Raw genomic sequence first — 22,940 nt, forward strand, 5'->3', positions numbered from 1 at the left:
GGCAAGCAGAGATAAGGATAAATAAGCAACCTCAGCTGAGATAACCCTGGTAAAAATTGGAGTAGTTTTTGTGATCACCATATTTGTGCATCTTTTATTGTTTCATAAACTCAAAGGAAATCATGACTATAAGACAACAAACCACCACCAGTCAATATCTGTGACATTAATGCTGACAAGTGAGAGTGAAAGAGAGGGAGGGGTTGTGTCTGCCATACCCCTAACAGGAAAATCTGCCACTGTTATGCAGATTGGTTTAGTGGAGTCGTTTTTCACCTCACTTTATTTGATGTGTGTGCTGGGGGAGGGGGTGCCATTATTTAAGCCTGTCGTAGTGCCTTTCATATCAAAATGCCATGTATTACACATATGCCCTAAATGTGGCTCACTCTTGCAGGCAGTTTCTGCATGACTTGACCCTAATACATTTTCCTTCTTCGTGCCTGGTCTTAGCTTCTGTATAAATTATTCAGGAAATGATTGTGGTAAAAGGAGAGGGGAAATGTTTCGCTCAAATAATGATGCCGGATCAGAGGCAGGAGTGTGGCTGTAACTTCAGTTTCAGTGTCCCCTCACTTGCAATGATTTTGGGGTTTTTTCTGGGTCACGATAGACTCAAAAGACAGTGTGAGGATGAGGATCTAGCCCCTCTACAAGGATAGTCCCACACCCCTTTTTACAAGCATCGGTACAGCAACCCCTCCTCTGCCATCTGCCATCTCCCTGACCATGTCATTTCATGGATAATACATTTGAGTGAACAGCAGTGCACCGGGTGAAGTCAGCACCCTCGCGTTCTCGTGTCACCCACATTACGTGCAAAGGAGACAGAGAGGCAGAGAGATGGTGGGTGGGGAGGGGAGAGGAGAGGGTGGGGGATGAAAGGTATCCCAGGTGATGAGGTGTTGAAGAGCTCTCCTCTCCTTACAGTCACTGGAAACCGGCACACGGGCGCAGGCACATGCTGCTATCAGTTCTTTTGCAGCCCAGTGAGGGAGTGGGAGGAGGCAGAGAAGGAGGGAAGTGATAAAGAGAGAGGCAGAGAGAGGAGGAGGAAGAGAGTAAGAGAGAAAGGGAGGTGGGAGGGAGTGTGTGTGTCTGTAGGAGAAAGACAGCGAGCCTGAGAAGGAGAAGGAGAGAAAAGGGGGGTGGATGGAAGGAGCTACATGGTGCTGTGATATTCCTCTCCTCCTGGATGCTGCTTTTCTTTTTCATGGCTTTGTCTATCTATTGTACGGACACCCCCTCGTCCCCGGGAGCAGGCACCGGTACACGAATCAGCACTCAGCCACAGAACTGGGGATGAATCGGCCCCAACAAAGAGCCTTTGAGATGGCAGTGTGTGTTTCTGCCCGGAGGGAGGAACGCATCAGGCTTTCCCAGGCAAGCGGCAGCCTGCAGTGTGCTCTCGCTTGAGAGCCATCCCTCCTCGCCGTTGTGTGCATGAGCTTGAGAGCGTGTAGGTCTGTGTGCGAGCGTAAATGTGTGTGTGAACGTGAGTGAGCGGCGCATAATAGTGGATGTGAGTGTATGTGCACACTCGCTTCCAAACCTTCCTGGAGGAGAGAGGCTCTCCTCTTCACTGGACAGCAAGGTAAGGGGGGATGACTGATATTTTTTGGTGTCTTTCTCTAACAATGATTTTATCCCTCCAGAGTCCCATCTTCTCTCTTCACAGCGAGGAGAGTGGGGTAAAGTGGGGTGGGGGACAAAAAAAAGAGGCTTAACGTCATTAATAAAGAGCAGGCTAGTGTATGCCATCGGTAGGTATCAGTCGTGGTGGAGGAAGAGAAAGAGGATGTGGAGCAAAGGCCAGTGCAGCCAGGTGCAGATGTGGTGGTGGTGGTGGGGAGGGGGGATACTGAGAGGTCTGCAGGATGTATTCAGTGATGGACTGCATCTCAAAAGAGGAGCCTTCACCTTCTGCTCACCCTCCTCCTTAAAATCCCAACATCGTCTCCTCCTCCTGTCTCTTCTGTCCTCAACCCCGATTTCACAAAAAAGGATTCAGCACTCTCAAGATGGATCACACTTGATAAATCTAGGATGATTATTATGAGTACTCTGGACACAGATGCTTCCTGTTTTTACCAATGTGAATTCAGGTGATATTTTTTAGTTGTATCAGTGGAAGCTTCTACTACTGCACATATATACATACTTCAGTAGATGGATGCTGTGGAAAGAATAGACACGATAAAGGAGACTCACACGTGATGTCTTTTCCTAGCATAAAGAAAACCTATTGTACGAGGGGTTGCATGAACGTGGGATGCGATGTTTGAGCACATTAAGAAATAAGAAATCTGGTCAGTACACTGGAAAAAATAGATTTGTAAAGTCTCTCTATTAGACTGCTATTAGATGCTAAGTCCTCTGTGGAAATCAATCTAAGGTGAAGGTGTTTTAAAGAAGTGTATAGATTGTTTGTTTTAGCCCACTTAGCATTGCCAGTGCACTCATTGTCAATGATGCTGTCGCAGCACTTCTCACGCTTGCTACTAAAAAAAGAAATAATAATAACAATGCTACTGTTAATGCTTCCATGTGTGAGTTGAGACGACATCTGTGCACATACAGGGCGATTTGCTCATAAGTTTAGTACTGATTGAAATGTATGGGCTTTTTAACATTTTTATTTTTAGTCTGTTGATATGTAACTGAGGCTCTGCAAGTAAAAAAAAAGCTCTTGTTTGTGTCTCAGGTCATTCATTGATATTCACAGAGGAAGAGGAAGAGCAGCCAAAGGGTAGGGGATGTGACAGAGAAGGTCTCTTTGGTTCACACACACACACAAATGCACATAAACACACACGCACAGCTGGACTTCTGCTTCACTCGGGGTGATGTGCGCTCTTCTATAAAGTCTATATTTTGGTGTTTGTTGTGTGTTGCTCATCGTGCGGGTTTACAGGCTCACAGTAAAACAAACAGACTTGAACACGCGCTTCAGGACGCCGACAGGACAGCAAGTGATACGGACCTCTCACACACTTGATCACGGCACGCAGGTGCTGTTGCGATGCCCCAGCGACCCATGCTGGGCTCACGATTGTTTTCAGGAGCGACTGTGACATGTTCATGCTGGTGAAGGCGGGGGAGCTGTGCATTTACCAGCTTAGTGTAGCTACTGGCCACGAGATGTCAAGCACCGCGGATTAAAAAATCCTCAGAGTCCAAATTAGGACAGCATGACATGAGTCCCCCCCCTCTCTCTAGGCTGAAACAGCACCCATGCTGGGTGACAGAGAAGGACAGCAGAGTTGGTGCAGATTGATACCATAAAGGAATCTGAGGTTAAAAATGGCCTGTGCTTTGTCCCTTGGAGAGACACGCTGAGGCCTTGGCTGGGAAAAAATATAAATCAAAGCCTTCATAAGCACATGCGCATACAGTAAAGCATGCGCCGAGTCCCAGTGCATCAATAAATTAGACCCAGGAGAGAAAAGTTGGGCTCATACCATTGGTCCAGCCTGATCATACGTTTCTATCAGCACAGCGTCAAATTGTTCAAAGCACTTGTGAGAGCCAAGAGGATCTTTCATTAAACAGAGTGTTGGTCACTGCTGCATTTTCTTTCTCTCCTGCCTCTAGTCCTTAGTATACATATTGATGCATATTTCCTGACGTGACAGTCTGTGGTGTTCTACTGATGTGTCAGCATCCAGATAACGTCCCATAAAATCCTGCAGGACATCAGAAGCGTTGTTTTTACAGTGTCATTAGATTAAGGTGTTTGGAGCAGATAGAGACCACAGCTTTTACTGCGCAGTAATGTCCACACTGTTCGCTGCAGGGCAGAGCAAACTAGTTTTCTTGTCCATTTTCTTATCCGTGAGAATCAGTGCCATTATGTCAGGTGACAGAATGATGTACGTGCTGTGTTGATGCAACTGCACTGTCCTCAGATCCCCTCTGAGGCTTGTTTACTGCAGAAAAGATGATGGAGAAAACAGTTTGCATCTTCAGAACTGAAAGAGAGCTCCTCTCAGCATCATTACTTTTCAAAAAGTTTGACAAAAACGTCTATGTCTATGCTAATTTTCGCCAACAGCTTCAAATCTACAGCCATCCCCTTCAGTATTTTTTTCCTCTCTCTGTCCTCCATCCTAGATTTATCCATCTTCTCTTTTTTTTTCTGTCACCGCAGCTGAGTGTCTGGACTCTCCTTTCCTCCCCCACTCTTACTGCTCCCGTCTTGACCTCTCATTTTTGGTTTCCTCCTGTCAATCTTAACACAGGACAAGTGTTCCCTCCTGCGCAGATTTCTGCTCTTAAAGGAACTGACAGCCCACATTGTTGGGCACTGACACTGTTTTTTTCTGCGTACTTCCAATCCTCGGGCCTTTTCCTTACTCACGCCGAGCATGAGGAAATGACAGATGAGCATTTTTGATCGTTCACTTTCTCAGAATCTTCAGTGACTTCTACCATTTTAGACTTGCACGACTTCATCCAGAGATTTGAGTGAAAGCCGGCATATGACGCATCGCTGCAAGTTATGTGACATTTGAAAGACCCCAAGATATGTCACTATGAATGAACTCCCTGTGTAAATGTGGGTCATCCATGCTTAATATCTCATTTTATAAACTGAAAAGTGAAAGCACAATATGGATACAGTTGACTATCTAACCAGGAACCTATACGTCCATGGTTACATAAGGGTCTACTCTGACACTTTGCAACCTTTGCAGCCACATTTTCTTTACGCTTTCATATATTTGTATCTGTTTTATAATCATCAAGGGTATGAACACTTAATATTTATCAGCTGCAAGACTGTATTCATTATGTGTTTTACCTTGTGGGTCCTCCTGTCAGTTTGCGTGTCAACATGGCAAAAGTTGGTCCTGAAGACACCTTTAACGGGAGCAATGCCAACACCACGAGTACTTTATCAAGTTTGTCTGTGCATACATTTTGGCCACACTCTGTGCAAGCTTACTCTTTTTGTCCACTGCTGCTATTAAACTTTAGACAAAAACTAGTCCTTCACGTGCCCTTGGGTATGCTCTACATTATGTCCTTAGCCCTGAGTGGAGCTTTTATCAGAGTTACAGCTACATCAAGGACTGAGAAAGTTGCTGTTTGAAAACTGGCACTATATATCCGCACAATATATCTTTAGTCATCCAAAGAAAATGTTGGTTCAGGGAAATCATACTTACTCTTCAAGCAATCCCAAAGAAAAGGAAAGGAGAAATTCTGCATATTACCTCAGAAATAAACAAACGGAGCCACTATGTGCATTCTGCCTGCAGCCTTATTAGCCTAAAGACAACAGCTAGTAGCGAAATTAAACACGGTACTGCTTTCACCTTTACAGTGTGCTACACTCCTTTACATCAATCTTCAGAAATTAATCTTTGCAGAAAAATAACATAACATCTTTTACTCCATTCATTTAGCTAATTGACATGATTTAATAAAACCTTCTTGGCAGCTGTAATATCCCTCTCCTCGACCCCCTTTCCCACTTTGTAAAAAATAATTTTATGACAGCTGACATATCTTATGCCCATTATGTTTTACTCACAATATTTATTAGAAACATGTCTTTGGCAAAATTGAATGTGATTGCTTTGGTGATTTCGGTGCGTCTTTGGGAGCTGGATGTATATGCTGACACGCCGAATAGGCTACTTTTTATCGACGTTTAAGTTGAATCTGGATGATACAGGTTAGCAGGCATTACACTGTTTTCCTTGGGCTTTCATGCATTAATGGTGCTGCAGTTTTTTCAGGCAGTTGAATAAATCAGCTGTGTTGGTTTGCGGTGCAGACACAGTCCATAGGTTTCTGTTCATATGATTTCTTTTCAGTTAACATCACTTGTGCTAAATTCAAGGTTTTTCCAAATAATAATGGATGTTCCACTTCAAGGGATAGCTCTCACCTTCTCCTGTCCCAGACATTTCAATTTAGTTCTTTATATGTCTTTTAAAATAGGATTACTCATCCAGACCAGCCCAGGAAAAATGTATGGTGCAGAGAACAGTCACTTGTGATTGGCACAAGGCTTGTGGTCAGGATCTGATTTAGCGCTTGCTGATTTTCTTAGCATTCTTAGCATGATAAGTGAAGCACTCATATTAGACATCAGTCTATCGAGCTCATTTAACTGTGGGAAGCCAAAGTCCTGACAGAGTTTAAGATTAAGTTAAGTGTGCAACACTACTAGGGTGCTAGACAGAATGCATTTAAAGCTGACAGTCTCTTGTTGCATGCTACATGTGAGCTACATTTGAGAAAGAGAAACTTCAGGCAATGTCCCAGGCACACCGGCTTATTAGACTTATTAGACGCAGTGTCAATTTGATCTTGTCTTCAAGTAAATGTTCAGTGAGTGTAAGCAATAAACAATTCAGGTGTTTATAGTCTTACCACAGGTGTATAAAATCAAGCACCTAGCTATGGAGTCTTCCTTTACAAACAGTGTGTGTGTGTGTGTGTGTGTGTGGGGGGGGGTTATCTAACAAGATACACGACCAAGTTAGTTCATGTGATTTCTTCCCTCTTAGTTATTCCACCATCAACTGTAAGTGCTTACGTTACACAGGGGACGCATTTAAAATTCACAGCAACTCAAGCAGCAGCCTGAGGTTACAGAGGGTCGCCGAATACTGATCCAGGATCTTTGTCCACACGTCAGACCTAGCACCCTTCTTTCGGCTGGGAGAGTCCAAAGGTGCTAAAAGCACAAGTGGTCTGTTCCTCAAGGAACCAAAAATAAGGGAGTGACTATGAAAAGATGTGATGCTTTTCTTTATGGAGGAAATAGCAATGAGGACATTGGCAAATGTGAGCCTATAAACCCGACAATCGACTGATACTTTTGAACCCGCATTCTACTTTATACGGAGATGTTATTATTGTTATTATCATTATTACTGTTTTAGTTCATGTATGTAGGTATTCCACAGAATTGATGGCTTGCTGGTTGCACAAAAGAAAAAGTCAAGACGTCACCAAAGTTTAACCATCTTTGAATAATCATTGCACAGTAGCTATTTTGGTCTGTTCAACTGCTAGTGTTAGACTGACACCCCAACAATGTCATCTCCAGTGCAGTGCAGCTAGCATGCCTGAAGAAACAAAACTGTGCAATCAACCAAAGCCACATTTGTGCAAAGAATGACTTTATGGACCTAATAGATTCATGCCGACATTCTCCAGCATTTCTTATATTCTGAGTGCTTTGTCATGCATGATGTATCAGAGTGCTAGCGTCTTGTTATTCCGTGTCGTTGAATGCAGCTTATTACATCACATGTAAAGTCTTATTGAAAGTCCTTCCATCTTTGCAGAGGTGACTTCAAAGAGAAAGACATCAACGTAAATCATAAACACTGCTATTGTACTGTCCAGTCACGTCCGGCGCCTTGTACCTTTTATGCCCTCAGACGGTGTGTGTGTAAGTGCATGTGTATGTGTTTTACAAAGCACAGGGAAAAGATGACCATCCAAGACCCCCACCGCCCCCTCGAGAGGCAGTCTCATTACACTCAAAGGGCAAAACGGTCATCATAATGAAGCTGATAGAAGAGCAATCTCTAAGCGCTCTACACTGCACTGTAGATTCCAAAAGCACCATTTAAGACCTTGATGCTATCTATACTATTATGAAATAGATGTAACCCCCCTCCTGTAATTCAGTATAGCTGGATTATGCTTATACATGCATTGACAAGTACAAAAACAGGATTACCTCATCTCCATCGTCTCACACCCTCACTTCACCATTTGACATGAATCCCGTACAAAATAAACATCCATCTAGTGCGGGAGAGGCGGGGGGGGGGGGACGATGCGTCCTAAAATTAGATCAGTGAGGGACTGAACACCACTAATCCTGCAAGCACAGTCACCTGCACACTCATTACATTTTTTTGCATGCACGCCAACAAAAAGATAGAAGCAGAAATCAGGGCAAATAGGGAAAAAAAATCATTTAACAGAGCTGGGAGCACTAACATCGAGCAAATCCAATATCTCTCTTATCTCTCGATCCCCTCCCACTCAACCGGAACTCCTGCTTGGGGTGATCTGAACATGAGAGGAAGGAAAGCATGCTCTCTCTTCTTTTGTCATGTTGTCTGTGGGGCACATATGGATTGCTCGGTTGAATTTCTGGATGGTATGAGAGGCCAAGCCACTCTGCCAGGTGAAGAAGTTCCATCCAGTCAGGGGTAAGGCTATGATTGGATATTAATTTGAGCGTGGATTGGGAAAGGGATTGAGTGGTTACTTTCTGCAGAAAAATAAGTGTATTTTGCATGCGTTAGAGAATGTGCAGGCTGTGGAGTCTTTCTTTCAAGGTTTATGTTTAGTTAGACTTCAGAAATACTTATTGCAAACAGATTTCTGCTGAGTTCCAGTGTATGAGATCTTATTTCTCAGTGATGGGATTTGTGAGGCTTTTTTTTTTAGGTCACGCGTTTGGACTTGTTTAATTTGTTGCTCCTGCATTAAGTTGTGAAGATGAAAAACACCTCATGTTGCACAATTTTAAGAGTGACCTCATCCTGGCTCTCCTTTCATGTCTGTGACAGCAGCTGGCGGAGTTTTGCATCAGCACATTGATAGATTCAAGAAAAGCCACTCAGGCATAGGGTCAAGTCCCTGCAGTTTTGAGGGATGTGACTGGAAAGAGATGGTGGACTGTGCAAGTCAAGCTCTGTGGAAGCATATTTTAGGGCTTAGAAATCAATAGCATATTGCTGTCAGGACTGTCATAAGCCCGGCAGAGTCTGAGAGGTCAATCTAAGGCCAGTCGCATATGATTAAAGCTTGTAAATCAATAATTGTATCAACTTTTTAAATTCATTCTGCCCAGGAATGAATCAAGTATGCATGTGTGTTTCTTCTTGTGTCTAATACCACAGTGGTTAGTTTGTATTTCCAGAGTCTGCAGAGGGGAACAGTGGTCAAGTATGAATAATGAATACTGTGATATATTCTGTTCTCTGCTGTTTTGAACTGATGCAACTTGATGAAGTATCATAAAAACCAGCTGCTCTTTTTGCAATGGTACTGTAGCAGTTTGCATTTTACTCAAGCGAATATTGATTGGTATGCTTATAAGAGAATACGTGAGCGTAAATGTGTAAATATTTGTTCGGGCAATGCCAGCATCGGCATCTTTAACAGCTATCTAAGCAGACAGCCTCTCATGCAGTGCAAAAAGAAAAAAAACGACAGCGATCACAATCTTCTATTTTTGCAGCTTGTGTTTTTTTTGCAGGCATTTTTTATTCAAAAGGGGCCACAACTGGCACTTAAAAGCCTTTCTGTGTCTCCAGGAAAGAAACTGGGTCCCTGTCTCACTAATATATCCACGTTTGACTGTAATCTTGGCCCCGACTCCTCTCACCCCACCTTCTGAGAGCCCTCACATCATAATGTCCCTGTCAGATAGAATTAAAGTCCTTCCCAGCATCACATTATGTACATAGGGAGAGCACAGAGTGATGCGTTTATGCAACACTTAGCATATTAGCCTTGTGATTGAATTATCCTTGGCGAGTGTCACGTCTATTCTAGCAGTCCTTCTGCGCCCCCTCCTTCCCACCTATTTCATCCTACCGCTCCCTTCCTGTAATGAAGTGGAGGTTTAGCTGATGTGACCAGCGGGCCTGACTTACTTTTACCTTGCAGTGATGCAGCAGGACGTGTGGCGTGGGTTAGTTACCAATACATCTCTTAACAGGCGTCATTGATGCCGATTAGAGCCATGCTGATCCGAGGGCGGAGGTGGAAAGAGGAAAGGCTGCCAGTGTGATCGCCTGCTGGTTTGCAGAGGGCTGAAAAACTAATTTTCTCAGCTCCCACTATTTCACAGTGCATGATGGGAGATAGTATCTGATCCTCTCAGGGTACCGTGTAGGCCTCTGCATTGGCTATTAATTTCAGGGTGACTTTTTGCAAAAACAAACAAAAGTTCTGTGAGCATTTAGTTGGCCACAGAAGTGCTTTGAGCTTGACAGGTCAAGTTAGCCTGCTATGGCAGTAGAGTGTTTGCTGTATTAGCTATCTTAGTTTAGCATGTCAACATTTGGTCATTTGCACACGCGGCTTGAAAGATAAATACAATATGGACATACCCATATATACCCATTTTTTGTTCTTACATTTTGAAGCCTTGATTTTAATGTTTTGTATTTTTTGGAGACAGAACTAAGCACAAACCATAACCTAATGTTAGCAAGTTTGGCTAGCAAGTTGCGTCCGCAGACCACATACATGTAAAGAATAGAATTTCCCTCACCAAAGTTGGAGCACAGACTTCTTGGACGTGGTATTATTGCTTCAGACTATGCATTAATTAATGCTACAAAAGGCACAGACACTACAAACTAGGATAAGAGGTCCAGATTAGTTAAGGCCTAGGAGATCCCTCACTGTCTTAACTAAGACCCATTCAAAGCAGCACCACTGCCCCTCCCTGAGCCTGGGTCTGCTGGAGGTTTCTTCCTGTTAAAATGGAGTATTTCCTTCCCTCCGTCACCAAAGCACTTGCTCATAGGGGGTCGTCTCCTTGTTCGGGTTTTCTCCCAATTATTGTAGGGTCTGTACAAAGCAATATAAAGCTTTTAGCATGTCCAGCACAAAGCTAGAGTTAACAAATACTTAAATCAGGACGGATGTAGTGGACTAAGCAGCAGACCGGCACTGGCATCCCCCTCGCATGGCTAGCTGAGACGGCTTCCGTGCTGTGAGCTATTTTTAAAAAAAAAAAGTATTAATTCCAATCAAGTGACTTAAATGTGAGTGATTATCTCCCCTTACAGCTGTGCAGCCGAGGAAATGAGATGTAATGCATTTAATTATTTCCCCCCCCCCCCCCCACTTGAATGGAAAATAAAGCTGCATATACAGTAAACCCGAGTTAGTGGCTCAAGAAATACAGGACCATCCATCTGAAGATTAAGTAGTTGCCCTCCCTGCAATCAAGGGCACACAAGCTACTAATTAGGATGGGATATGAAAACGGTTATAAAAAGGCTTTGAAGGATAGCCTGCCAGAGTATATTTATGTCTGTATATATGTGTGTGCATGAATGTGTGTTGTACTTATTCTGCTAATGCACTGAAAGCCTGTGGGCGCTGGCCAGCCCAGCCTCGTGCTCATCAGTAAAAGGGCACAGAGAATGAATAAGCCTTAATTGACCAGATATCCTTCATTACACATGTGCTTACAAATCCATTCGCTGTCCTTGGAGCTCTTCTCTGTGGCGCAAGCTTGTGACAGCCAGCAAGGCAGTGTGGGACATCCACGTCCCAGGCACAGCTATTGGATAAGCCATTTAAATATATATATTCTCTCATGTGGAAGAATCATTTGTTGGCACATTTTATTTAAATGAACCTGGAGTAGTGGGCAAATGAGAGCAGCAACAACTCTTTAATCATTGTGGCACATGAGTTTTGTTTGTATTCAAATGTCTGGTTTACAGTTACTTAAATTTGTGCTGAATGTGATGTTTGGCGCAACTTCTTCTTTTTTCTACAGGGACATTTTGAAGCAGACAGGCTGCTACCCCTCTGAACCTAAAGATGTTTCGCAAAAAGAAAAAGAAGAGGCCTGAGATATCAGCCCCCAAGAATTTTGAGCACCGAGTTCACACCTCTTTTGATGCTAAGCGCGGCTGCTTTGTGGGCCTGCCGACACAGTGGCAAAGCCTGATAGAGAACCTGCGAAGGCCCAAACCCATGGTGGACCCTTCCAGGATCACAGAGGTGGAGTTGAGACCAAAGAAGGTAAGCTATTTAGCCCTTTATTGATTCTCTGTCCTTACCCTGAGGTGACTACTAATGAATGGCGCACGGCGTTGATTCCCATTAAGTTGTAATGAGCTTCATTCACAGAGAAATATGTGCTGGTTGCGTCAGTGCAAAAGTATTTGTGAGCGCTGTCACAGAAAATGCCACAATCCTCGGATGGCAACGTGGAGAGCTCTCTCCCCTCCCCATCTTTTTGCTTTCTTATCTATCATGTGGCTGAGCTAATGACCCTGCTGTGTACACTGACTGTACAATGTTGAATACTCATAGGGGCCACAAGATTTATTACTCCACGCAGGCAATTAATAATAGTCCATGGTGCCTTCCCAGAGATGTCAAGCAGAAGGGCTAAAAAGTGCAGGTACAGCAAAGGAATTGCCAGTGAGTGATAAAGCCTGCAAATCTCAGGATTTCTGTGCTTCATTGAACACACCGTTGACGCTTTTTATGGCTCCTCCAGAAAATAAAAAACCCACGAACATTTCGTTAAGTCTATGACGTGACTCCCCCTGACTTCTGCTCCGCGGCTGCTGGGCGAGCCCTCATCTGGGACTCTCCTCAGCTCTTACTGGGACAGTGGCGCGGCTGCCCCTCTGTTGGTCTTCCATGGTCTCTTGTGTTCTGGGGGCCTCTGGATGTCTGGAGTTTTGATCTCCTCCATACCCGCTTCACACCCTGGAGGACGGGGCTGTGGCCCCCCCACACTCCCTAGCAGATCATTACATGGAGAAACCTTTGGAATGCAAGCATGCTGATCCACACAGGTATGCACACATGGGTATTCACAGACGCGGACTAAAGCTTTCTTGGCTGCTGCCTCAAAGCACACTGTGCGCTGTCTATCTTGCGTGCTGCACAATATCGTTTATTACTTAGTAAATACTGATATCTATGACTAGCTAGTTTATTGTGATGGTGCTTTGTTTTCTCTATTATTATGTTGCTCTTTGTTGTTTGCTGTCTCCTCTGTTTGTTTTTGTTTGTTTGTTTGTTTGTTTGTTTTTTTCTCTCCATACAGGTGACCCAGGAGTTTTTTTTTTTTTTTGTCTCTCTTCCCCCCCTTCTCACCGTCTCTTCTCCCCTTTGGTTTTCTTTCTTTCTCTCCCCCTCTCTCTCTCATTCATTCCCCCTGTCCTATTTATTAAAAAAAAAAAAAAAAAAAAAAAAAAAAAAAAAAAGACAAAGGATGAACTGAAGCTCTGCCATCACGTAATGTCGCATACTGCTGTTTCTGATGTCATTTAAAAAAAAAAAAAAAAAAAAAAAAAAAAAGTCTATGACGTGATTGTTATTAGTGCTGTGAAATATGAGAACAGTCATTCCAGCATTTAGGTCACTCGGGTCAGTCAGCATGGGTTTAGTGTCATCAGAAACACAGAAAATCCTAAAAGCTAAAAATAGAAAATTAAAGATTCAGCATGTTTCAGATTATTTCTACATGATGAGAAGACAGTTTCATTTTTAAAAAGCATGTGAAATTGCACAGAGGCTATTATCACCTGCCATTCCCTCCTCACAGCGAGGTGCTACAGTAGGTGAGATGTCATCTGACCTCTACCCCCCCTGTGCTGATGTAATGGCATTGAGCCAGAGAAATGGGAGAGGCAGTAGAGTATAACTGAGCATGACTCTACCCTGAGTACGACTACTAAACCACCATGCAGTCAGTGTTACATCCATTCTGTTCTGGCAAAACATCTAAAGATTGTCTGATGATTTTATGTCAGGGCAAGCTTAGGCCATTTGGCTTTGGTTGCCTGCCAGTTGTGCATACCACGAGAAAGTTCATGAGCGGTTATCTCGACAATCTGAAAGCATGTGAGCAGTTGTAAAGGCTCTTTCTTTGTGTTTCGCTTGTGAAGTATATTTGTTGGTGTATTGTCAGAATCGGCCACTGGGGAAAATAAATTCAAGTCACCGTCTTTGTAGAATGACAAAGATGTCCTTTACAGATTCCCAAGTCTAAATTTAACTCGCCTTTGAGCGATGATTATGTCACCCTCATTCCTCTCTGTCCAAAATCCTTCTGTAATGCAATCATGGCTTGCAGGATGTGATACAGATAAATGCTTCTCTCCTTTCAGACCATTGTGCGTGGGAGCATGATCGGACACGGAGACTACATCGCAGCCATGATCAATGACATGAGCCGTCTGTCTGTGACCAGTTCCAACTCTTTGCGGAAGAGCAGCCCTTCAGCCAGGAAGAGAGCCCAGTCTCTGGGAAGGTTGGGGGAAGTGAACGAGGGAGACACTTACCAGTATGAGGGTCTGACCCAGGAGGATGATGACGATGAGGAGGATGCGGGCCAGGAACAGTGGAGGAATAGGGCCAGGAACATCCACAGTGAGACCAATACCCCCTACTTGGGCATGAAGAAGAGTATCACTCTGCAACCTAATGGGATTTTGCCCAAGGCCACGTCCACCTATGAAGTTGGGGTCAGCTCTCTCGAGGGCCCATCACATCCTGCTCAGTCCCAGAACATCCAGATGCCAAGTCACGGGGCTTATATGAGTAGTGATATGGGTAGTCCTCAGGAGAGAGTGATATGGAAGAGAGATTTCCAGCTGTCAAGGGGAATGCCACCAAATCAAAGGCCTGTAGCTTGTTTCTACAGCCCTGCTATGACGGTACAGCCACCCCAGGGAGATCAAGGCACAGTCACCACAGAACTCCGACCCAATATACCAATATACATGCACCAACAGAACAGCCCTGGCAGGCCGTTCTCCTCCTATGACCTGAAAGTAAGCCTTTGCAGCGATTAAGTGTACCGATAATACATTATTTATAGAATACACAATATATGCATATTTCTAATCCTATGTACATCATTTTTTAACTACTCAGCATGTTTCTTGCATGAGCTCTGAATACATTAAATAAAGTTATATTTTGCTGTCAAAAAACCATCACGGATCATGTTAATGCTTAGGTTGTGGAACTTTAGTGAAGCAGCTTATTGATTGGCTTTTTCACTAAAGAGGATCAAAGTTCTGAGTTTGAATCTTTGGTTTAGTTCTAGACTTAAAAATAATGAAAGTGGGTTCATGGTGCCAGTAGTCTACTGGCACCATCTTCTTTCAACATTTACAACTCTACTGCCAGTAGAGTTGTAAATGTTGAAAGAAGATGTGTTTGGCAAGATCTTTGCAGGACACTTGGGTCCATAAAACAACACATCAGTCATATCAGGTGAAGTGGAAAAGGAGGGAAAATGAAGAACTTGATTTACATTTAGTTTTAAAGTGGGTCAAGAACCTCAGGCAGGTGGCCAACTGCCTTTCAGTTCTCTCTTAATTTTCCTCACCCCATTTTTCTGTGTTATTGTGCAGGGAGAATCAGCAGTGAGGTACCACTCTGGTTTCCTGCCCACCGGCACCAGCAGTCCTCTTGTGGGAGGCGTCAGACCCCAGCGGACTGTTCGCTCCTCAGCCAGCTACACCTTGGGTCTGTCTCCTAATATGGGACTGAGACCCAGTGGACCAGACCCCTTTCTCAGACACTCCGGATGCCCCAACCCTCCCTATCCCAGACAAGACAGCCCTTCCCAACCTCGACCTTCACCTACAGGCTCATTAGCCACCAGTCCTCCAGGCACCTGCTCCCCTGCCTTCAGACCCCCGCAACACCCCTCACCCAGACCGCCACCCGACCCACCTAAGGTGACACATGAACAGTTCAAGGCGGCCCTGCAGATGGTGGTGGACAAAGGCGATCCCCGCTCTTATCTGGAGAACTTTGTGAAGATCGGAGAGGGCTCCACAGGAGTGGTGTGTATCGCAACAGAGAAGCACAGCGGCCGGCAGGTGGCGGTGAAGATGATGGACCTGCGGCGGCAGCAGAGGCGAGAGCTACTCTTTAATGAGGTACAAAAAAAATAACCCAACATACAAATGCAAATAACTCTAAAATGTACCGAGAGTCATTTACAGCAACATATCTCTAATCTTTGTTGTTTAGCCTGTGGGAAAGCAGTTTAGTGATATCAGGGCATAAAAGAGAAGGCAGTTGCTTCATTTTAAGTGCTAAAAAAAGCACTTTAAGTGAGTTAATCCCTATGTTAACACAGCTTTAAAGTAGGGAAGTGTTTACAGCCTGGTACAAGAAAAAAACAGAGTCGGTCTCTAGAGTTAATTTTGCCTTTCATAGCAACGTTTGAACATTTTTAATGCAGTTATCTGACAGCTTTGGCTTGCCGTGCTGTCAAATGCAATTAAAAAACAAACAAACAAGTCTAATATTTTATTAGTATTACTTATCACTAACTGGTATCTGATTCTGGGTGACACATCCAATGGCTTATTAAGGTTAAGTGATCACTTGTATTCAAATATGATCATTTCTGACAAAACCAAGAGGCTTCCAAAAGGCAGCTGACACAGAGTATGCCTTTATAGAGTCCAATATTTTTATGCACATCTATCATTTGGAGGTATTTTCCAGTCTGAAAGAGTAGCACTGATGTCATCATCTTTGTAATCTTCATGGAGGTTAAATGAACTATATTTCTGCTTGGCAGTGAATTCCAATGACTGAGCAGCAGTCATCTTTACTGCTGGAGAACCAATAAGTGGCGACATTGTTTGTTATATTTCTAAAGATTATACCACCAAATAATGTTTTGTGTTGCAGGTGGTCATCATGAGGGACTATCAGCACAGAAATGTGGTGGAGATGTTTAAGTCTGCTCTGGTGGAGGAAGAGCTGTGGGTCATCATGGAGTACTTGCAGGGTGGAGCACTGACTAACATTGTTTCTGAAACCAGGTGAGAACGCCATTAAATATCCACAGAAGAAAAACAAAACAAAACAACAACAACAAAAAACTGTATTTCATTGATTCCATATGGAACTTATATTTTTTAATAACTAAATCAGCCACAAGAGGGTAGTGTGGTATCAACTGGTGGGTAATCGATGTTCCTCCCAGGAGTGCAAAACTGTCATCAAGTCTTCTCGTGCACGCCACGTCTGCTGCTTTCCTCCAGAGAAAAATAATAATACAGTAAAATAATTGAATTTGTGTGTGTTTAAATGCCACACGGAAGGCTGATTTTGGGTAGACATTTGATCCCCTGATGCTACGACATACATCAAAAAGGGAGAAAACATATTGACCAGCAGCAGGGAGCTGAAATTTATCAGGGTGTGTTTGTTTGAGCTGTCAATATGGTTTATATTACTAACAGATGGCTGGCTCAGTCTCCATAGGGTGACCTCAGGGTTAGATTGTTTGACTCAAAGGGATGGAAATTTTCCTCTCATACCAAATGATATATAAAGTGAGCCAGCTGTCACTGCCACTGCTGGTCTAAGCCTAAAATAATCAGGATATTGACACAACAATCAAGATCAAGAGTCCTTTGTGTATGCTGTTTCTCCAGGCTGAACTATGATGTCAGATTATTTTAAAAATCCACTCAGTTTTAATCATTTTATCTTATATAGTTTTAGACAGTTTTTAACCTATAGTTGTTGTGTGTGGGAGGAACCTTGCTCTGTAAAGTAATTGTTACCTGGTGTTTTCTGTGAAATGTCTTTTTGCTGCTCGACTCTAACTGTTTATGCTGCACTTGAAAAAATATTAAAGGCACATTAGCATCGCGGCAGAACGGGCGTGCTTCATTCGTCACTGTGCTACGTGGGAGTTGTTGTTTTGAACCTTGCCTACTTTATCGTTGCCTTTAATGTGCGGTGATTCATGAAATTCAACTTTAAGTCCTGTTGATTCGTCATAACTAGTAGTGTAAAAGTGTGAAATTCATGTAAAATCTGTGTGTTTCTGTGTGTTGTGCTGCAGGCTGAGTGAAGAGCAGATTGCTACAGTGTGTGAAGCTGTGCTGCAAGCCCTGGCTTATCTCCATTCACAGGGAGTCATTCACAGAGACATCAAAAGTGACTCTATACTACTTACGTTAGACGGAAGGGTATGAAATGTTTCTTTCTTTCTGTCTCCTTCTTTCTTTTTCTTTTTGCTTTCTTGATTAAAATTAAGGAAAGCGTTTTTTTCCTCACAGGTCAAGCTTTCAGACTTTGGCTTCTGTGCACAGATCAGTAAGGACATCCCTAAGAGGAAGTCTCTAGTGGGGACACCTTATTGGATGGCGCCTGAGGTCATATCCAAGTCGCCATATGGCACTGAAGTGAGGAGGCACACATTCAGTTTGCATGAATACCACTAGTGTAGCACTGATTGCCAACAGAGGCAATCTGTGCAATAGTATGAGACCTGTTAGACACTTTTTTTCCTGTGTCGTGGTTTATTTCCAGGTCGATATATGGTCGATGGGCATCATGGTGGTTGAGATGGTGGATGGAGAGCCGCCATACTTCAGTGAAACCCCTGTAGCAGCGATGAAGAGGCTGAGGGATGAGCCAGCTCCTACTGTTCGAAACGCCAGTCAGGTACGAGAACAGACGAACGCAAGCTAGCAGCATTGATGGTCCAGACTGAAGTGTCTCGGCAAATGCTGGATGCAACACAATTACACGACCATATCACTGCAATGATTTATTGGAGTACAACTATATTATGTACTTATACGTACCTATTATGTTCCTATACAGCAGCTGGATAGCGTAGTGGTAGGCCTACACACCTTTGGAGTTGCAAGCTCGACCCAGTAACTGTCCTGTCTAGACCCCCCATGCTAAAAACCAAGCCCTGGAATGGCGCAGCTACACCTGTGCGCAGCTCAGACGCAAGCATTTCACTACATGTTGTACTCTGTATGATTGTTTATGTGACAAATAAAGGTTGTTTGTATTTCTTCCTGGTGCAGGTCTCTCCAGTTCTTAAAGACTTCCTGGACCGTATGCTGACTCGAGACCCCCTAGAGAGAGCCAGCGCCATCGACTTGTTGGAGCACCCCTTCCTGCTGCAGAGCGGCTCACCTCAGTGCCTGGTCCCACTGGTGGAGCAATACCGCAAGCGCATGTCCCGCTGCTGACCACACAGGGCTCCTGGTCCCCCAACACCCACCTTCAGTATGACCCTTCCAGGCCTCAGAAGAGGACAAGCAACTGGGGTCCAACTTCAGCTCCCAAGCCAATGGGCTATCAGCTCCAGAGGCGCAGACCCCGTCGGGGTAACGGCGGCAAGTTTGGTAGACAGACACAGCATGGTCTCGGGCATGAGAGAAGCATCTTAGGAGCGAGTTAAAGGCAGCATGCGATCCCTCACCTCTCAGCTCGCTGCGATCCGATTATCGATTGGTTTCCTGTAACATTCAGTGGGATTCAACACAGCACAATGTGGTGCATATCAAAGTGATAGCAAAAATCAATATTCCACATGACTATATGTACATGTGCTACTATAAAAATCCTATATAGTGTTCATAGTGGGCATTATTGCTAGCTGTGTAAAGTTTTTAAGCTGGTGTTTAGGCTCAAACCAGAGTAGCTCATTGTGACATTATTAGGCAGGGATAAAGTTACCTCTGCACACTCACACTCTGTAGTGGAAACTGGACAACAATCTGTCAATCCACACTCTTTGCATGGCCAAATGGAGGCACACCTGGCCTGATGTGAATGCTTGAATATGTACGAAACAGGGATGTGAAAGACAATTCTCCTTTTATTAGCATAACAAATGGGTAGATGAAAGCCCCAGCTGCTACTATTGGGCTACTGGAAAACCACCAATTCCATGTTTCTCTTTTTTATGTTTATTCTTTATTTCAAAAAGGTATTGTTGGTCGTTTGTATGATGTGAAGTTGCAAATAAGGTTTCATTATTAGGTATGGACTTGAACCATGAGCAGATAAATTAATAATGTAAATACTGAATATTAGGATCTTACACCTGCTGATTCACTGCAGTAAATTATGTGAAACAAATTCAAAATGTTACTTTTCTTTACTGAAATGTGTAGTTGTTTTTTTTTGTCGTGTGTGTGTGAGAGAGAGAGGAAGCGCATGAATGTGTGAGGTTTCAGCGTTCGCTTCAACTCTTTGTATTGTGACAGACTATTTAAAGATCATAAGATTTATGTGTGTGTGTGTGTGTGTGTGTGTGTGTGTGTGTGTGCGTGCGTGTGTGTGTGTGTGTGTGTGTGTGTGTGTGTGTGCGTGCGTGTGTGTGTGTGTGTGTGTGTGTGTTACTCCTGAAGATGTGTGTGACTGTATTTGCATTTGTTTGCCTAGATAAAGCACACAGGCCTGGCATGTGATGCTGCAGGACGTCGACCTGCTGAGAAACACTTTGCACATAGTCTTTGTATTCTGACACAGATACATGTTGACATGTTTCATGTATTTCTATTTCTGTGTGAAGCATTCATGAAAAAGAGAATTACACATTTTAATTTTGTACAAATCAATAAATGATGCATACTGAAACGGTATCCATTTAAGTAACTCTGAGTCCTTTTCGCACATGCATAGTACAGGATGAATGAGCCGGTCTTTTAAAGTGTTTATTACATGTTGAGCATGAATCATACAGTGCACGGTGACTGAATATTTAGGCGAAATACATTTCTTCTTCTTTTTTTATTATAAACACAGAAGCAATATCAAATACATTCGATTTCAGGTCATATAAATCTTATACATGTGAAAGAAAATATTCATTTTCAGCAGCTCACAGACTGAAATCGTGTTCATTTGTAAAGGATTTTAAACATGGGTTAGCAAAATTGCACTTTATGCAACTTTTATTGACAGGTATTGAAAAACAAATAAGCTGCAACAAAAGCGAGGAATCATTACTTTTCTCAGTATGTAGGCGCTACTGCCGAGCAAGTACCAGAAGTTTAAATGCTGTTAAAAAACATCCACTACCAGCCAATTCTGCAGTTAGACATTGTCCTCTTTCTAGTCGAGGGTGGACTGAGACGAGCAGCTTTCGAACTCACACTTCACTCCACTGATGCTGTCGACGCTCGGCTGACTGTTGACCTGTTGGTGCGTGTGCGAGAAAGGAAAGGTTTCGGAGCGGGACATCCGACCCCTGCCATTCGAGGAGCCCGATGAGCAGTCTATGACCATCCTCATAAATTCGGGTGCAGTGAATCGCCGTAGCAGTCTGGTCCCCAGGCCCGTGAATCCCGGGGTACGGTTGGGGAGCTTCCCTGACTCAATTTCTCCCCTGGCAGGAAGTAACTTGTTGTGTCTGGCAGTCGCACCAAAGCTGCCCCTTTTCTGCTGCTCTCGTCTGCTCAGTGAAGCCATATCATTAGCCTCTTCATTCTTAGATTTGACATTCTCCTCTGGCACTCGTGCAGGCTGATTCTTGCTGTTTAAAAGAGGTTTTGGCACAGAGACAATTTTGTCAGCATCGCTTGTCAAGCCCTGGGTGTTCCCATGACAGTCCATCTTATCTATCAGGCATCTCTCATCCTGCAGTGAGGCTCTCTTTAATTTGCTGGCTGACAGGCTCATGTCACGCACATCACCCTGATAGGACTGCTTTCTGCTGCTCAGAAGGTCCAGGTTAAATGACTTTGCTTTGCCCCAGAGAGGAAAACTCGCTGGTGCTTGCTCTGGGAGTCCAGTGTCTCGGCTGACATCTTTCTGGCTTGGCTCAGGAAAAGAGTTCAGTGTTTTAGTCCCCCTTAGCTCTCTAAAGTGGCAGTTTTGCAGCTGCTTGGTTGTGAAGAGAATGCTGTGATCCCCCTCAGTTTGGCTTTTCTCAAGCTGAGGAGGCAGAGCCCAGCTGTGGCGATGGTTTTCCTCTTGAGATTGGCTCCTGGGACATCGGAAACGGTTCCACACTCCATTGCTGTCGCCAATTTTCAGCTGTCTCTGAAATACCCCAGGCAATTGGTCTTCATTATTTAACTGTTTGGAGAACCTCTCCAGAACCTGCCTGGGGAGCCTGCGGGGCAGACGGCACTCACCCTCCTGAGTGGTACTCGCATCAACAAGTGGATCATCTGTAGCAACACTTCTCCTGCAAGGAAAGTTCAGAATCTGGACGCACTGACTGTGCCCAAAGAAGCTGGCAACCTCAATGGCTGAGTGGCCAGCATTATTGGTCCTGTCCAGCCTCAGTCCCAGTCTTTTGAAAGCCCTGACCAGAAACTCCAAAACCTGGCTTTGCCCAGAAAATGCAGCATACATGAGGGCACTGTTTCCCCAGGAATCAGTGATATCAGGGTCAGCATTGAACTGAACTAGAAGTTTGACCACGTCCAGGTGTCCCATTTCACATGCATGGCTCAGGGCTGTGCGACCGTCCTCATCCTGGCAGTTGACATCCGCCCCTTTTTCCAGCAGCAGCCGGGTGAACTTGGCCCTGGTCCCAGGGTCTTGCAGGCAGACGGCATGCATGAGCGGGGTGCGGCTGTTCTCCGTCTTCGAGTTGATAATGCGTCCATCCAGTGCGTCCAGGATGAAGCGTGCAAGGTGGACTTTACCGCCATGCATGGCATCGAGGAAGGTCTTGGTGCCAGAGCCCTGGCGTAAATCTTTTGGCCGCATCATCCTCCAACAGGTACTTGCAGTGCTGAGCCTTCAAGTGAGCCGAGAAAGAGAGATGGCAAAAAGGGAGAGGAACTGTGCGGCAAGTTCTCCGATACTCACTGTGTTAGAGTGAGCGCTTCACCTCAGAGTAAGACTCACAGAGGAGCTGCTAGTGTTTTTATACCTCCCTTTCCACATGCCCTCCCCACGTTGCCTAGGAAACAAACGTCTGAGGACCATTATGCAGTCGCAGCATCCATTCAGCCCGAGCACTCTCTGCCTGGAGAGAAATATATGCTATTTGAACAGAATAATTACTCAAGGAGAAAAACATGGCCAGCATTTACCATGTGAGGTCTGTGGGGTTAATTTAAATGCAGTATTTTCACTTTTGTTTGTTGCAAATGGACTCAATCGAGAAAATTTTGCTGTTGACAGAGCAGTCAAAATAAAAAAGGACTCATGTGATGAATAGTGCATTATGCTCATGTGTAAATGTCCCATTTACATGCAAGACTATACTGTATCAGTACACTTAGCAAATGTTTGACGGAAGATGAGACAGTCTTTGAGAGATCTATTCACTCTGTTGGTGTGGGGGTATGTTAGCAGTTATCCTTTTTTTCCCCTTGAAATAATGCGTCTATCCATCCATCCCTCTCTGTGTGTTTGTTCACAGTTTGCTCCAGCCTGCCATAATGAAGTGCAACAAGTTCAAGTTATTCTCCTCAACT

General features: G+C 44.1%; 2 protein-coding genes across 4 annotated transcripts; one reads left to right on the forward strand and one right to left on the reverse strand.

Annotated features, from left to right (window-relative positions):
* Nucleotides 1–1,088: 1,088 nt before the first annotated feature.
* pak6 (p21 (RAC1) activated kinase 6) lies at nucleotides 1,089–20,163 on the forward strand. Of its 3 annotated transcripts, none has more exons than XM_086274828.1 (9): nucleotides 1,089–1,594; nucleotides 11,516–11,763; nucleotides 13,872–14,537; nucleotides 15,126–15,659; nucleotides 16,426–16,559; nucleotides 17,594–17,720; nucleotides 17,811–17,936; nucleotides 18,064–18,198; nucleotides 18,576–20,163. In XM_086274828.1, exons 2-9 carry the CDS (start codon nucleotides 11,560–11,562, stop codon nucleotides 18,741–18,743), a joined length of 2,094 nt encoding a protein of 697 aa, XP_086130954.1. In that variant the 5' UTR covers nucleotides 1,089–1,594; nucleotides 11,516–11,559; the 3' UTR covers nucleotides 18,744–20,163. The 3 variants fall into 3 exon arrangements, with proteins under 3 accessions (XP_086130954.1, XP_086130956.1, XP_086130955.1); XM_086274830.1 differs by lacking the exon at nucleotides 1,089–1,594 and adding an exon at nucleotides 7,822–8,192; XM_086274829.1 differs by lacking the exon at nucleotides 1,089–1,594 and having other exon boundaries at nucleotides 8,220–11,763.
* ankrd63 (ankyrin repeat domain 63) lies at nucleotides 20,116–22,338 on the reverse strand. Its single transcript, XM_086274831.1, has one exon. It carries the CDS (start codon nucleotides 22,225–22,227, stop codon nucleotides 20,617–20,619), a length of 1,611 nt encoding a protein of 536 aa, XP_086130957.1. The 5' UTR covers nucleotides 22,228–22,338; the 3' UTR covers nucleotides 20,116–20,616.
* Nucleotides 22,339–22,940: the final 602 nt, after the last annotated feature.

Source organism: Aulonocara sp. 'chitande type north' Nkhata Bay, linkage group LG19 (genome assembly GCF_057382095.1).
Source record: "Aulonocara sp. 'chitande type north' Nkhata Bay isolate Kocher_YH1m ecotype deep benthic linkage group LG19, A_spYH_male_GT1.1, whole genome shotgun sequence".
In the NCBI taxonomy this organism is placed as follows: domain Eukaryota; kingdom Metazoa; phylum Chordata; class Actinopteri; order Cichliformes; family Cichlidae; genus Aulonocara; species Aulonocara sp. 'chitande type north' Nkhata Bay.